This window comes from Myotis myotis, unplaced genomic scaffold (assembly GCF_014108235.1).
Source record: "Myotis myotis isolate mMyoMyo1 unplaced genomic scaffold, mMyoMyo1.p scaffold_m19_p_20, whole genome shotgun sequence".
NCBI classification, from domain to species: domain Eukaryota; kingdom Metazoa; phylum Chordata; class Mammalia; order Chiroptera; family Vespertilionidae; genus Myotis; species Myotis myotis.
Genome location: NW_023416325.1, coordinates 849,095 through 860,925, shown reverse-complemented (window position 1 = coordinate 860,925; position 11,831 = coordinate 849,095). Strand labels below are relative to the sequence as shown.

Below are 11,831 nucleotides of genomic sequence, written 5' to 3'. Positions count from 1 at the left end.
CCGGGAGGCCAGGCTGACGCACTTCCGGGCCCGCCCCTTTCCTTGACGTCATTTCCTGCCGCCCCCACCGGAGTGGCGCGTGCCCGACGCCGTTGCCATGGCAGCGGTCGGGGCGCCGGGTTAGGGTTGGCTGGGGTTCCCCAGAGCTGCGGGCGCGCCGGGGGCAGTTCCATGAGCCGATCCGACGCAGGGGCCGAGGCTGCGACACCAGAGACCGGTAAGAAGTTCTACATCACCCGCCGGACGCCCCCCGCACGCACCCCACGGCCCTCGCCCCCCTCTCCTCTACTCCAAGCCGGTCCCTCGCTCTCTCCAACCCCGCCTTCCTAGTCCCCAGCTCCCTCCCATCGGCCTCTCACTTTGGAGAGCCCCTCCCCTCAATCCTGCCTCCTCAAAGCCCCCCTTCTTACCCCCTCAGCCCCCTCTTTCGCTTCAGACCCACCTCCTCTACAACCCCTTCCCGAGTCCCAGGCTCTAAGGACCGCTGGACCCTTTCCCCACGGGCCTGCCTTGTGTAGGTTCCACCCCCTGCCTCCCATCGTCCCGCCTGCAAGCCCCGGGGGCCATCTCAAGTAGGGGCTGCCGCTTTTCTTTTATTTTTCATTTGTCTTTATTGTTGAAAGCATTACAGATGTCCCCTTTGTCCCCGCCCCTCACCATGGGACTGCTTCTTTGGGCTCCACCCCTCACTCCCACAGGTGATTCCCTGCAGGCTACTCTCTTGCTTCCCAGGTCCCCCAGGAACCCCTGCGATCCTCCCCTCCCTGCCTGTCCCCTCTCCTGCCCAACCCCCGAATGCGGAAGGCTCTAAGCGCTTGCCTGGACTTTGGCTTCCTCATCTGTGAAATGGGGCCGTGATAGGAAGGGGTGCCTTCTCGAGTCTTCCCTTACACACCCCCCATAACTAGTTCATGTCGGTGTCATTCATGTAGAATACTAACGATTGCTGGGATTTCTTGAACATGACCACGAGCCAGACTCTGTGCCAAACATCACCGGCATTCCGTCACTTATTATAGCAACTTATGGGGTGGAGTGGGCACCCCAACCCAGGCCACTCTTGGTCCTCTCCTCGAGCAGTTACTTATGCCTTGTCGTCACTCCACGTCTTCGCTATCCCCAGGGATCCAGGCGATTAGCATTCCCGAGTCAGAGGCTAAAGACCCGTCACAGACTTGGTTTGAGAGTTTCGAAAGGTGACCTCGGATCTCGGTGGGAGGCAGGCATGATCTTTACCTGAGACCTAGGACTCAGAGGGGGAAGGGGCCTGAATGTGGAATGGGAGTGGAGGGAAGGTTCCCTCTGGTGTCTGGGGGTCAGACGTCCACCTGGAAGCTGACCCTCCTGCCTCAGGGCAGCGTTGACTCAGAAATGGGAAAGCCCGTGTCGAATGCTCCTTCCCCCGACACGTACCTACCGTGGTTTCAAACCACGCTCACATCTGCCCATCTCCCTTGTTGCTAGTGATCCACACGGGTACGCGGAGCTGTTTTTCCTTGTTCTTTGACATTTGTGCTGCTTATCAGAATTGGCATCTAATAAGAGTTGGTATCTCGGCACGCTCCCGAATTCCAGGGCCTCCTCCCAGCGTGGCGTCGCTGACTCGCTTATGTCCTCCCTTTTCAGGAAGGAAAACCAGGATGTGTGTCTGTTTGTTTTTTTTCTCTGTTTGTTTCTGCCTCGTTCTTTGGGGACATACAATCCCCACTTACAGGGTGGGGAAGGGCCAGGGCTCAGCATCCATGGGGCTGCCCAGCTCTGAGCAGAGCGCTGGCTCTGACAGCACCTGCTGGGGGCACGCGAGGAGCCACGGGAGGGGCGAGAACAGTGTCGCTTGCCCACCTTCTGAGTCGCGGGCCATGAACACAGTTCACCCAGATCACGGGTCCACAGGCTCCGAAGATGGACAAGCAGCGTTCTGTGTGGGCCGCAGGAACAGGGGAGATGTAGCCGGCAGACAGCTGCCCCAGACAAGGACGGCCTTTGCTGTTGTTGCGCTAACAATGTAATCACAATAGTCATAACTACTATTGATGGGGAACTTTTATTGGTGTCTTATCTGCACCAAGCGCTTTACTTGTAGACACCTGTAAAGGCCTCCGAGGGTCTGGGCCCAGGAGCCTCTGGGCAGGTAGGGGCCTGAGGAAGGTTCCTGTAGCAGCAGCCACGTGGCTCTGGCCAATGGGGCTCCTCTCTGCCCATCCCAGGAGCCCTGAGGATGGCTCACCTGCTGGGCAGCCAGGCCTGCATGGACAGCCTGCGCAAGGACCTCACCGACCTGCAGGGCACCATCGTAGACGTCTTTTCCCGAGCTGGACCTGTGCGCTTTCCCTCCTGGAAGTTTCCGGACCATGTGGCTTGCGACCTGGACATGGTGGCCCTGCTAGAGCACTATGACCACGTGCCGGGGGACCCGGAGTTCACACAGCTGTCTCACGCCGTGCTCTTGGAGCTGGTCATTGACAGGTGAGGGCCCTGACCAACCTGGTGTTCTTGGGGTGCTGATACCCGCCCCTTAAGCCAGTAGCAGCCATGGGATCCCCCTGGTAGCAACGTTGGTAGCAACAATCACCTCTGAGTACCGTGGGGGGCCAGGTCAGCTCAGGGCCCTCACGGTGGTCCCACCTGTGCCGTGGGCTGTGCTGTCCTCTCCCACCCGCCCTCAGGGAGTTGCTGGCTGCCCTGCTGGGCTCTGTGGCTCCCGGCTCTGACCACGGCCTCTCTGGCTGCTTCCAGCTGCCTCCTCGGGGTTTCTGTGCGTCGGGGACACCCCGGCTGCCGTTCAGAGTTCCTATCCAGCACCTGTGGGCTGTGCTGTTCCCACTTGTGGGCCGTGTCATGGGGCCAGACATGGGTGTGTTCTTCCAGACCCTGGCCCTGCTGGGAAGAGGCCAGTGGATTCCTCCACACACACACACGCCCCCGACACTTCGATGCTATTACTAACATTAACGTGGTCCTTAGCTTTCCCTTCCTGTTCCCCCTGCTCCGAAACCTTGCACATTAATGAAGTCATGGGGGCCCATCAAGCAGGGACCCCAGCAGCTGGGGGATGGCCGGCCTGGGACCAAGAAGCCAGGGTACCACCCAGAGGCCTGGGGGAGCCCTTGGTGTCCGAGCACCATCTGGAGCCCGTGAGGGGCTGATGTGTAAGCACAGAGCACCCCTTCTGTGCCCTCTTCCAGGACTGCTCTGCCCACTCCTCGCTGGTCTGCTCAGCTCCCATCATCCATCCAGGTCCCGTGTACGCGTCCCCCGCTGTGACGCTGCTGTGGACAGACATGTCTTCCCACCCCATTCCTCCTCCCTCTGCCCACCTCCTGCTGAGTTAGCCAGAGCCTCCCTGGCTTCCACGTGCCTGTGCGGAACTCCTGGCAGAGGCTGCTGGGTCTGAGAGCGAGAGCAGGCTGGGGGCCCTGGGGGAAGGGCAAGGTCACCGGCTCAGGGTATAGCATGGGGAGGTGCTCAGCTCATGTCGAGGGGGTGATGGCTAAGGATGAAGGTCACGCAGTTCGCACAGAAGTATCCCTCGGAGAGGGGCTCCTCCCCGGCTAAGCAGACAGATCGCTGTCAGGCCCTGCCATCTCCTCTTTCCGAGTGCGTTCCCACCCCCAGTGCTGCTCACCCGTGCAGCGGGCACACTGACCCCATTCCCAGGAGGACACCTCGGCCCAGAGAGAAGCAGGGCCTGGAGACAGTTGGCACCCCCTCCCCTGGCCCTCTCTGCCCAGGCCCAGGGGGTTTGGGGTGACCCCCCTGTGCCTGCAGCAGCAGAAGGTCACTTACCTGCCTGGTGTGTTTGGTAAAATAGCTTGGTTCCCAGGCAAATACAAACACCCCCCCAACACCCGTCTTCCTTAAAGTAAGCCCGTGACTAATCTTGACCTCAGAGGTCAGGACAGAGACCTAGATCTCTTCACTCCAAGTCTCCATGGTCACAGGAGCAGCTTGCCCTTCTGAGCCCCCCCCCCAACCCTCCCCCCACACACACTAGAATCAGGGAATTGCAGGGCACCTGGCCCTGCATGCTCATGCTCACCGGCGGCTGTGGGCAAGCTCCTCCCGCTCAGGTCTCAGCTGTGTCTCCTGTAAGCTGAAGGCTCTGCACCCTGTGCCCTGTGATATGAGGCAGCCGCTTGCCCAGCGTCTCTGAGCCTCAGGATGCCACTGAGGCAAGGCCCAGCCCCCAGAGCTTCCTCCCAGAGCAACACGGGCAGAGGGCCGGGCAGAGTGCTGCCCCAAGGAGGCCCCCAAGCTCGGCTCTCAGGGAGGGCTTCCTGGAGGAGGTGGCACTTGGGTTGGGTTTGCAGCTGGCCTGGCAGAACATGTTCTGAGATGCGCCAGGCCCTGATGCCTGGGCCAGTTCCCCAGAGCCAGAGGCTGCCGACTGTATGGCAAGAGGGCGCACTGGCATTGGGCGCTGCCCCCGCTGACCCTGCTGTCCCTGCCCACAGGCTCCTGCTGCTGCTTCAGAGCTGTGCCAGCTACTTGGAGACCCTCAGTTCGGAGCAGACAGTGCCCCCTGCCAGGGCTGTGGGGCCCTGCATGTCCGTGGGGCTCACGGTACGGTGCTTCTGGAACAGCCTGCTGAAGCTGGGCATGCTCTACCAGCAGATGCTCCCCCAGGTGGGTCAGCTACCCCCATTCCCCAACCGTGGTCACCCTCACACCAGCCCACCTGCCCCAGCTTCCTGGCCTGGCACACCGCACATGCCCCGTGCCCACTCCTGGCTCCACCCTGCTGAGGGCGAGTGTCAACTCCAGAGCCGCCCAGTCAAGACCTTGTGTTACAGCACAGGCCTCGGGGACACGTCTGGGCTACCGGGCTCTGCTCTTGACCCTGCGGGACTTTTGAAAAATGCTGCCTCCGCTGAACCTCAGTGTGTTCACCTGTACAATGGGAGCAACGACGGTCCCCACCTCTCAGGGCGTTGTTGGGTGTCAGTGTTCGTATGAGCACCGTTTGTGAAGGGTTATCCCGTCATCCTCACAACCACCCAGAGGGAAGGACCACTGTCGCCCCAATGGGGGAGGAACGAAACCGAGGGGCCACGGTGGCACGAGAGCAGTCACACCCACTAGGAAAGAGCCCAGCACCCGCCCTGTGCCTGTCACTGTCCCTCTCCCAGTGTCATGAGCCGGGGGTGGGGAGCAGCAGGGAGGAGGCCTGGGCTTAGTGACTCGCGGCAACGGGAAGACAGAAGAAGGTTCTTTTGTTCACGTTGGTGTTCAGCAACATCTGAGGGTTTGAGCCTCAGGCGACGCTGTCCCAGAAACCCCCAGGGAAGCAGTCCCCTGCCCCCCCCCCCCCACTTACCTGCTTTCCCTTTCTTTTCCTGAACACAGAAAAGGGCAGCCCAAGGGGAGACCCCCATCTGCAAGCCCACAGCCAAGGGCGAGCCCACCAGGAGTCCCGAGTTTGTGACCGCCAAGTTCATCAAGCCCCCCTCCCCAATTCCAGGCCTGCCCCAGACCTGCAAAGAACCCGGCAGCCTCTCCGTGCGCGTCTCCCTGCACTCTCCCGCCAGGACCACGGAGAGCACCCGGAGCGTCCCCTCGCAGACCGTGGAGACCGCCCTGGTGCCCTGCGACGCCTGCGCCAGCGTGCAGGGCAGCCTGCGGGAGGTGGGCAGGGCGCTCATCGGCCTGTGTCAGAGCCAGAACCTGCCCTCGTCCTTAGGCCACTTTCAGCAGCTGGTGCAGGACACCATGGGGCTCAAGCCACTGCCGGCTGCCACTGTGGGCCACTGGGCGGCAGAACAGAGCAGAGACCTGGCCCGCCTCAGCAAGCACGTGGGCGCCCTCGCGCAGCTGGTGGGGCCCCTGCGGGCCCAGCTGGAGGAGGCTGAGGCGCAGAAGGGCGGGCTGAGGGAGCAGGTGGGCCAGCTGGAGCAGGCGCTGCAGCAGGAGCAGAGGCAGCGGCGGTGGCAGGCGAACGAGGCCCAGCAGCAGCTGGCCCAGTGGGAGCAGGACAAGCAGCAACTGCTCGCAGGTCTGTGCCCCAGGGGCTGGGCCCTCGTGCCACTTCCTCCGGGGAGCCCTCCCTGCGGGCTCTGCTGCGGCCTGAGCGTGGGCTCTTCCCGTAGCAGACCCTGCAGCGGGGCTCCGGACAAGTAGCTGGGGTGGAAGGAACCCTGGCTGGGGAGTGAGCCCTAGAGCAGGCAGGAAGGCAGCCAAAGAAGTACAGTCATCAGGCCAGTCCCACCCAGGCAACTGGGCCTAAGCCCACTGGGAACACTGGCGCCAGGGCAGAGAGGAGGGGAGGGAGCGGGGCATTCACCCACCTGCTCCTGCTGGTCCCCAAAGTTTGCCCCCCTGGCACCTCTAGCCAGCAGGGTGGCCTCTGGCTTTGGCAAAAGCCATTAGGCAAAGAGACGCAGCCACTGGGAGTCGGCCAGTGCCCGCTACTGGGAGGCCGGAGGGAGGTGGGCAAGTCCCTGGTCTCTCTGAGCCTCGCGTTGCCTCCGTGGAGGACACAGGCCCAGGGAGGTAGGGACGTGGCAGCCAGCCAGCAGGAAGCAGGGCGGACGGGGACCAGGCTTCCTGACCTCCCGGAGCTCACCCTCCACAGGGCGATGGCTGCCACCACTCTCTAGGGGGCGCTGGGCATGCCGGCCACCAGCCAGCATCTGAAGGGAACTCTGAGGGGACTCTCTTGGCTGCACAGAAACAAGTGAGCTCAAGAGGAAGGTGGCCGCCCTGGAGAGGGAGCTGAAGCAGCAGCAGGAGTCCACACAGGCCGTGGGTGAGGAGCCCTCACGTGCCCCGTGCCCCGTGCTCGGTGGTGCAGCACGAGCACCCTCCATCTCTGTCCCCTGGGCTCCTGGGGCAAAGGTGAAGGGAACAGCCGAGGCAGGGGGCCTGAGCGACCACACTGCTGGGCAGTGACCCGGACTGGGGTGCCACTTCTGTTTTCAGAACCCATCTCAGGTGGGGTTCAAGCACCATGTTGTGGCCAAAGACACAGACCCAGGGATGTGCTGTAACACATTCACCCCCGGTCCTATCCTGGGTCCGAGGCAGGGCCGGGACTCGCACCCAGGACTCGCCTGCCCTGTCCTTTCCTGCACCCGCTGCATCCTACAGAGGCAAAGGCCCAGCAGCTGCAGGAGGAGGCCGAGCGCAGGCTGGAGGCCGAGAGGCAGGTGCAGCAGCTGGAGGAGCAGGTGCAGCTGCTGGCCGGGAGGCTGGACGGGGCCAGCCAGCAGATTCGCTGGGCCAGCACAGAGCTGGACAAGGAGAAGGCCCGCGTCGACAGCATGGTCCGCCACCAGGAGGTGAGGCCGGGCTTCGCCAGCGCCCTGGGTGCCTGCGATGTAGGCTTCAGGGAGAGGGCTCCACTGGGGGAGGTGGGGGTTTAGCTGTGTAAGGTACCTCCTCCCTGACACATACCCAGGTGTTGGATTGACTCACCTCTATGGAGGGTCTGAGCCAAGAACTGAGAGAAAGGTGACCCAGGGCAGATACAGCCAAATGAGCCAAGCAGTTGTGCCACCACAGCTCTCCTGCCAGGTGGCTAAGAGGGGCAGGAAAAGTGCTGCAGGGATCCAGGGATGGATAGTCACATCTGTGGTAATCCAGGATGGCTTCTGGGAGGAGGTGGCCTTTGCACTGTACTCCAATTGCTGGTGGTTAGTTCATCCGCAACAGGAAGGATAGGACAGAGGATGAACCAGAGCACAGGATACATCTATGCCCTGAGCAATGGGGTCTTGCAGGAGTCCCCACTGGGGTGCTTTTCTCAGTGCCCTGCAAGAACAGTCACGGTCGCCCACACATCAGGTGGCTTCTGTAAGCCAGGCGCTGGGCCCAGCCTCTGCAGCTCCCTCGTCCTTCCTCCTTCCCACCACAGCAGGTGGCAGGTGCTCATCACCCCCATTTTATGGGTGAAAAAACTGAGACTCGGTGAGATGAAGGCCAACAGTTAGCCAGAGCTCGACCCAGGACTCAGAAATGACGGGCTGGTTCTTTTTGCTTTGCGCTCAGTGGGTGTCAGGAACTGTGGGTTCCAAGTGACATGGGCTGAAGACCTAAGGAAAAGAAGAAAACATTTCCTAAAATTCCTGGGGGGAGGCCGATAGTCAGCCAACTGCTTTCCAGGGGGGCAGGGTCTGCAAACCGGGGGTCTGGCTCTGACCGGGCTGGGATGTGTGTCACCCCTTGCCCTCTTCCCTCTGCCCCTTGCCTTTCACACGTGTGCACAGGCGCACCACCACCACCACCACTACCACACACACACAGACTGACTCCGTTCAAAAGGGAGGGCTGGGGGCAGAGGTCACGGATACTGTAGCCTCCTTAGTCCCACGTGGCTCAGCCGAGCCCCATGGGCCTCACGGCCTCCCTGCCTGCTCAGTCCCTACAGGCCAAGCAGCGAGCCCTGCTGCAGCAGCTGGACAGCCTGGACCAGGAGCGCGAGGAGCTGCGGGGCAGCCTGGACGAGGCCGAGGCCCAGCGGGCCCACATGGAGGAGCAGCTGCAGAGCCTGCAGAGCGAGAGGGAGCAGGGCCAGTGCCAGCTCCAGGCCCAGCAGGTAGGGGCGGGCAGCGGGAGGGGGAGGAGCCCCCAGGTAGCTGGGTGCCTGCAGGCCTGTCCCGTGTCCAGGGAGTAGAAGGGGTGGGTGTTCCCAAGGGAGCCAGGAAGTGTTCCTCGGGCCAGGCCTGAGCCTCCCTCTGTCCCAGGAGCTGCTGCAGAGCCTGAACGGGGAGAAGCAAGGCCTGGAGCAGGCGGCGACAGATCTGCAGCTGACCATCTCGGGGCTGGAACGGGAGCTCGAGGCGCTGAGGGAGCGGGAGCGGCTGCTGGTGGCCTTCCCGGACCTGCACAGGCCCGTCGAGACCCAGATCCAAAGTAAGGGCCCAGGGATGGTGCACAGGGCAGCGGGACACGGGGGTCTGCAACTCCCCAGCTTGTGTAGACGGGGACACGGAAGCCCAGAGGTGAGGTAACTGCCCAGGGTCACACAGGTCTGGCTACCCGTGTAGACTGCTCATTCCCACATGTCAAATGCCAGTCCTTACTCGACTTCCCTGGGCCCCTGTCCGAGCATCTCCCAAACCACACCATGCGGCCTGCGCCGGGGCACAGCCCCAATTGTCCAGGGTCCCGGACCCCATCATCACCCAGGGGTGCTAGGGACCCGTCTCAGCAGAGGACCTGGGTCCTGGTCCGGCCCCTCCAGCCCTTCCTCTAAGCTCCAGGGGTGAATCCATTCACAGAGCCGCCAGGAAGATCCATGCAGTTTAACTGGCCACGATAAGTCGTCATCCTGAGCGCTGACCTATCGCTGCACGCCAGACCCTCTGTTGCCCTCTCCATTGCCCTGGCAGGCAGGGAGCAGCTGCTTTACAAATCCAGGACCAAAGAGGGCAGGCGCTTGCCCCGGAAACTTCAGCCCCAAGCATGACTCCCAGGGTGATGGGGAAGCGCATCCTTGCCAATCCCTGGCTCTTGCCCAAGAGCGGCCGCGTGGCCTTGGGCAATTCGTTGTCTCTCTGGCCTTCCGGAAACGGGCTTGTCTATTTGCTAGGTCTGCACCCAGCTCTCAGCTTCTATAACGTAGCCTCCTAGCAGGTGCGGGTGGGAGGGAGGCCAGGCCTCGGGAGAGGGAGGATGATGGGAGGCCCGTGCAGGACCCTGCCCGGCTCCCCTGTGCCTGCTGGGCCACCGACCACGCCTGCCCTCCGAGGCCCTGTCCTGGCGGGGAGGTCCTAGGTAACCTGTCCCACAGGCTCCGGCAACGTCATGGACGACATGGAGAGGCAGGTGCAGGCCAACGACATCCGCATCCGGGTCCTGCAGGAGGACAACGGGCGGCTCCAGGCCATGCTGTCCAAGATTCGGGAGGTGGCCCAGCAGGGGGGCCTCAAGGTGGGCAGCCTGGGCCCTCACCTGCGAGCCCACCCTGGGAACCTGTTGAGAGCCCCCTGACGCAGGCGGCTCTAGGCTCCTGCTGGGAACATCCGTGTGTGAAGATGGGAGGCTGTCACAGGGCCTCTAGCTCCAGGTCCTCCCCGCCGGCCCTTCATACTCTTACTCCAAGTGCAGCCAGGAGCCTAATCAGAAAGCAAACCTCCCCACCCTTCCTAGCCGGCCCTGGAGGCTTCCCAAGCCCTGCCCCTCAGAGGCACAGCCATGGGCACAGGCCCGGGCCCTCCCTCGCCCTCTCAGGCTGTGCCACCCTCTGAGCAGGGGAGGGGGCCTGGGTCTTTCCGAGCTTGGCTCTCTTTGCAGCTGATCCCGCAGGACCAGCTCTGGGCCCGTTCCAGCCAGGGAATCCAGGGAGCAGCACCCCCCGTCCAGGCCCAGAGAGTGTCCTCAGGGTGAGTGAGGCTTTGCCAGAGGTGGGGCTGATGGGCGGGGCGGGGCTGGGCCCTCTTGCTCACAGGGGCTCGTGCCATCTGGTCCTCCTCAGGCTGCTGGGCAGGTGGCACTCACCTGGCAGCAGGGCAGCCAGCGCGGGCAGGATCCTGCCGGGCCCGCGCCGGGCGTCGCCATCTCCGCAGTCCTGCGGCCGATCCAGCAAGTCCCCCCTGGAGGATGTGACCTACTCCACCACCTGTGCCCAGAACCCCATCCAGGTCTTGGCCAGGCTGAGGAGGAGAATGTCACCGAGCCGGGGGCCGGCCAGCCCTGCACACCAGCTCCAGGAGCCGCCCATGTAGCCTGCAGTGGGTGGGGCTAAAGGACGGGTAGCTGGCAACCCCCCCAACGTAATAAAGCCACACCATCTACCCACAGCGACCTGGGGCTCACAGCACTGTCTGAGCCGGGGCAGAGCCTTCCTTCCCCGTCCTGGGCAGGGACCACCGAGTCCCCCGCCATGGAGATCAGCGCCAGCAGAGGCCGGGTGCACCGTGGGACCTCAGTGAAGGGAGCTCCCGACAGGCAGTGGGAGAAGAGGGCTCACCGAGGGCAGAAAGAAGCTCCTGGCACCCGGGCCAGGTGACAGGCAGTCGTTTGACCCCCATACCAAGGGCCAAAGGGGGCGCAGTGACACCCCAGAAAAGGGCAGAGTCAGTGGAGGGGGTGTGCAGGATGGAGAGCAGCTGGAGGTGGGTCCACTGGGGGTACGTGAGCTAAGAAAGGAGTCTGAGGCTGGGGTCCCTGCTCTGGACTCGGCAGGGGGCAGTGATGCCTTCCCTAGCCCCAGGTCTGAACTTGGGGCCTCCCAGCCTGGCTCTGAGGACATTCAGGACCCCTTTCTTTGAGGAGTCCCTTCAGGAAATGTAAGTCACAAAGGGTTTCTCTAAAGCCAGGAGACTGGATCCCCAGGAGGCCACTGAAAGCTGGGCAGGGCCCCACCCAGCCAGAGATCGGGGCCTCCAGCCAGCCCTGGCTCTCCCAGGCCTAACCCTCACAGCCCGGCACTGGTGCCAGCAGCCAGGCCAGGCCCATTGCAGTCCAATTTCCTCAGGGCCTCCAGCCTGCCCTGAGCCACGACGGTGAGGGACAGGCCCTGAGACCTGAGGGCTTAGGGTGGGTGCCCCCAGCTCCCTGACATTTTCCCCGGTGAGGAGGCCAACAGGTGGAGCACCCCGTTTACAGAAAAGTGTCCAGAGGGGCCACGTGTGTAGCTGAGCTGGCATGACCAGGGGCTGTCCAGCTGCTGCTGTTGAGCCCGGCGTCCCTGAGGGAGGCTGGGGGCTCCCTGAGGCCGGAGGCCCAGGCCCAGGTGCAGGGAAAGGACATCACAGCTCAGCCCCTCTGCATCCTCAGCTCCCAGCTCCGTGGTTCACAAGGTCTGGCCGGGGTGGCGGGGTTCTCTGCTCAGGGTCTTCGAAGCTGAGATCAAAGTGTCTGCCAGGCTGCGTTCCGTCCAATGGCTCCGG

At 63.1% G+C, this 11,831-nt stretch overlaps 1 protein-coding gene across 2 annotated transcripts; it reads left to right on the top strand.

The window, feature by feature from the left end:
* The first annotated feature begins 19 nt into the window (after positions 1–19).
* Positions 20–11,536, top strand: CCDC157 (coiled-coil domain containing 157). Of its 2 annotated transcripts, XM_036353781.1 has the most exons (11): positions 20–217; positions 2,208–2,466; positions 4,455–4,626; positions 5,347–5,992; positions 6,668–6,745; positions 7,087–7,277; positions 8,357–8,533; positions 8,682–8,850; positions 9,731–9,870; positions 10,234–10,322; positions 10,415–11,536. In XM_036353781.1, exons 1-11 carry the CDS (start codon positions 172–174, stop codon positions 10,662–10,664), a joined length of 2,217 nt encoding a protein of 738 aa, XP_036209674.1. In that variant the 5' UTR covers positions 20–171; the 3' UTR covers positions 10,665–11,536. The 2 variants fall into 2 exon arrangements, with proteins under 2 accessions (XP_036209674.1, XP_036209675.1); XM_036353782.1 differs by lacking the exons at positions 9,731–9,870; positions 10,234–10,322; positions 10,415–11,536 and adding an exon at positions 9,219–9,704.
* The last annotated feature ends 295 nt before the right edge of the window (positions 11,537–11,831 follow it).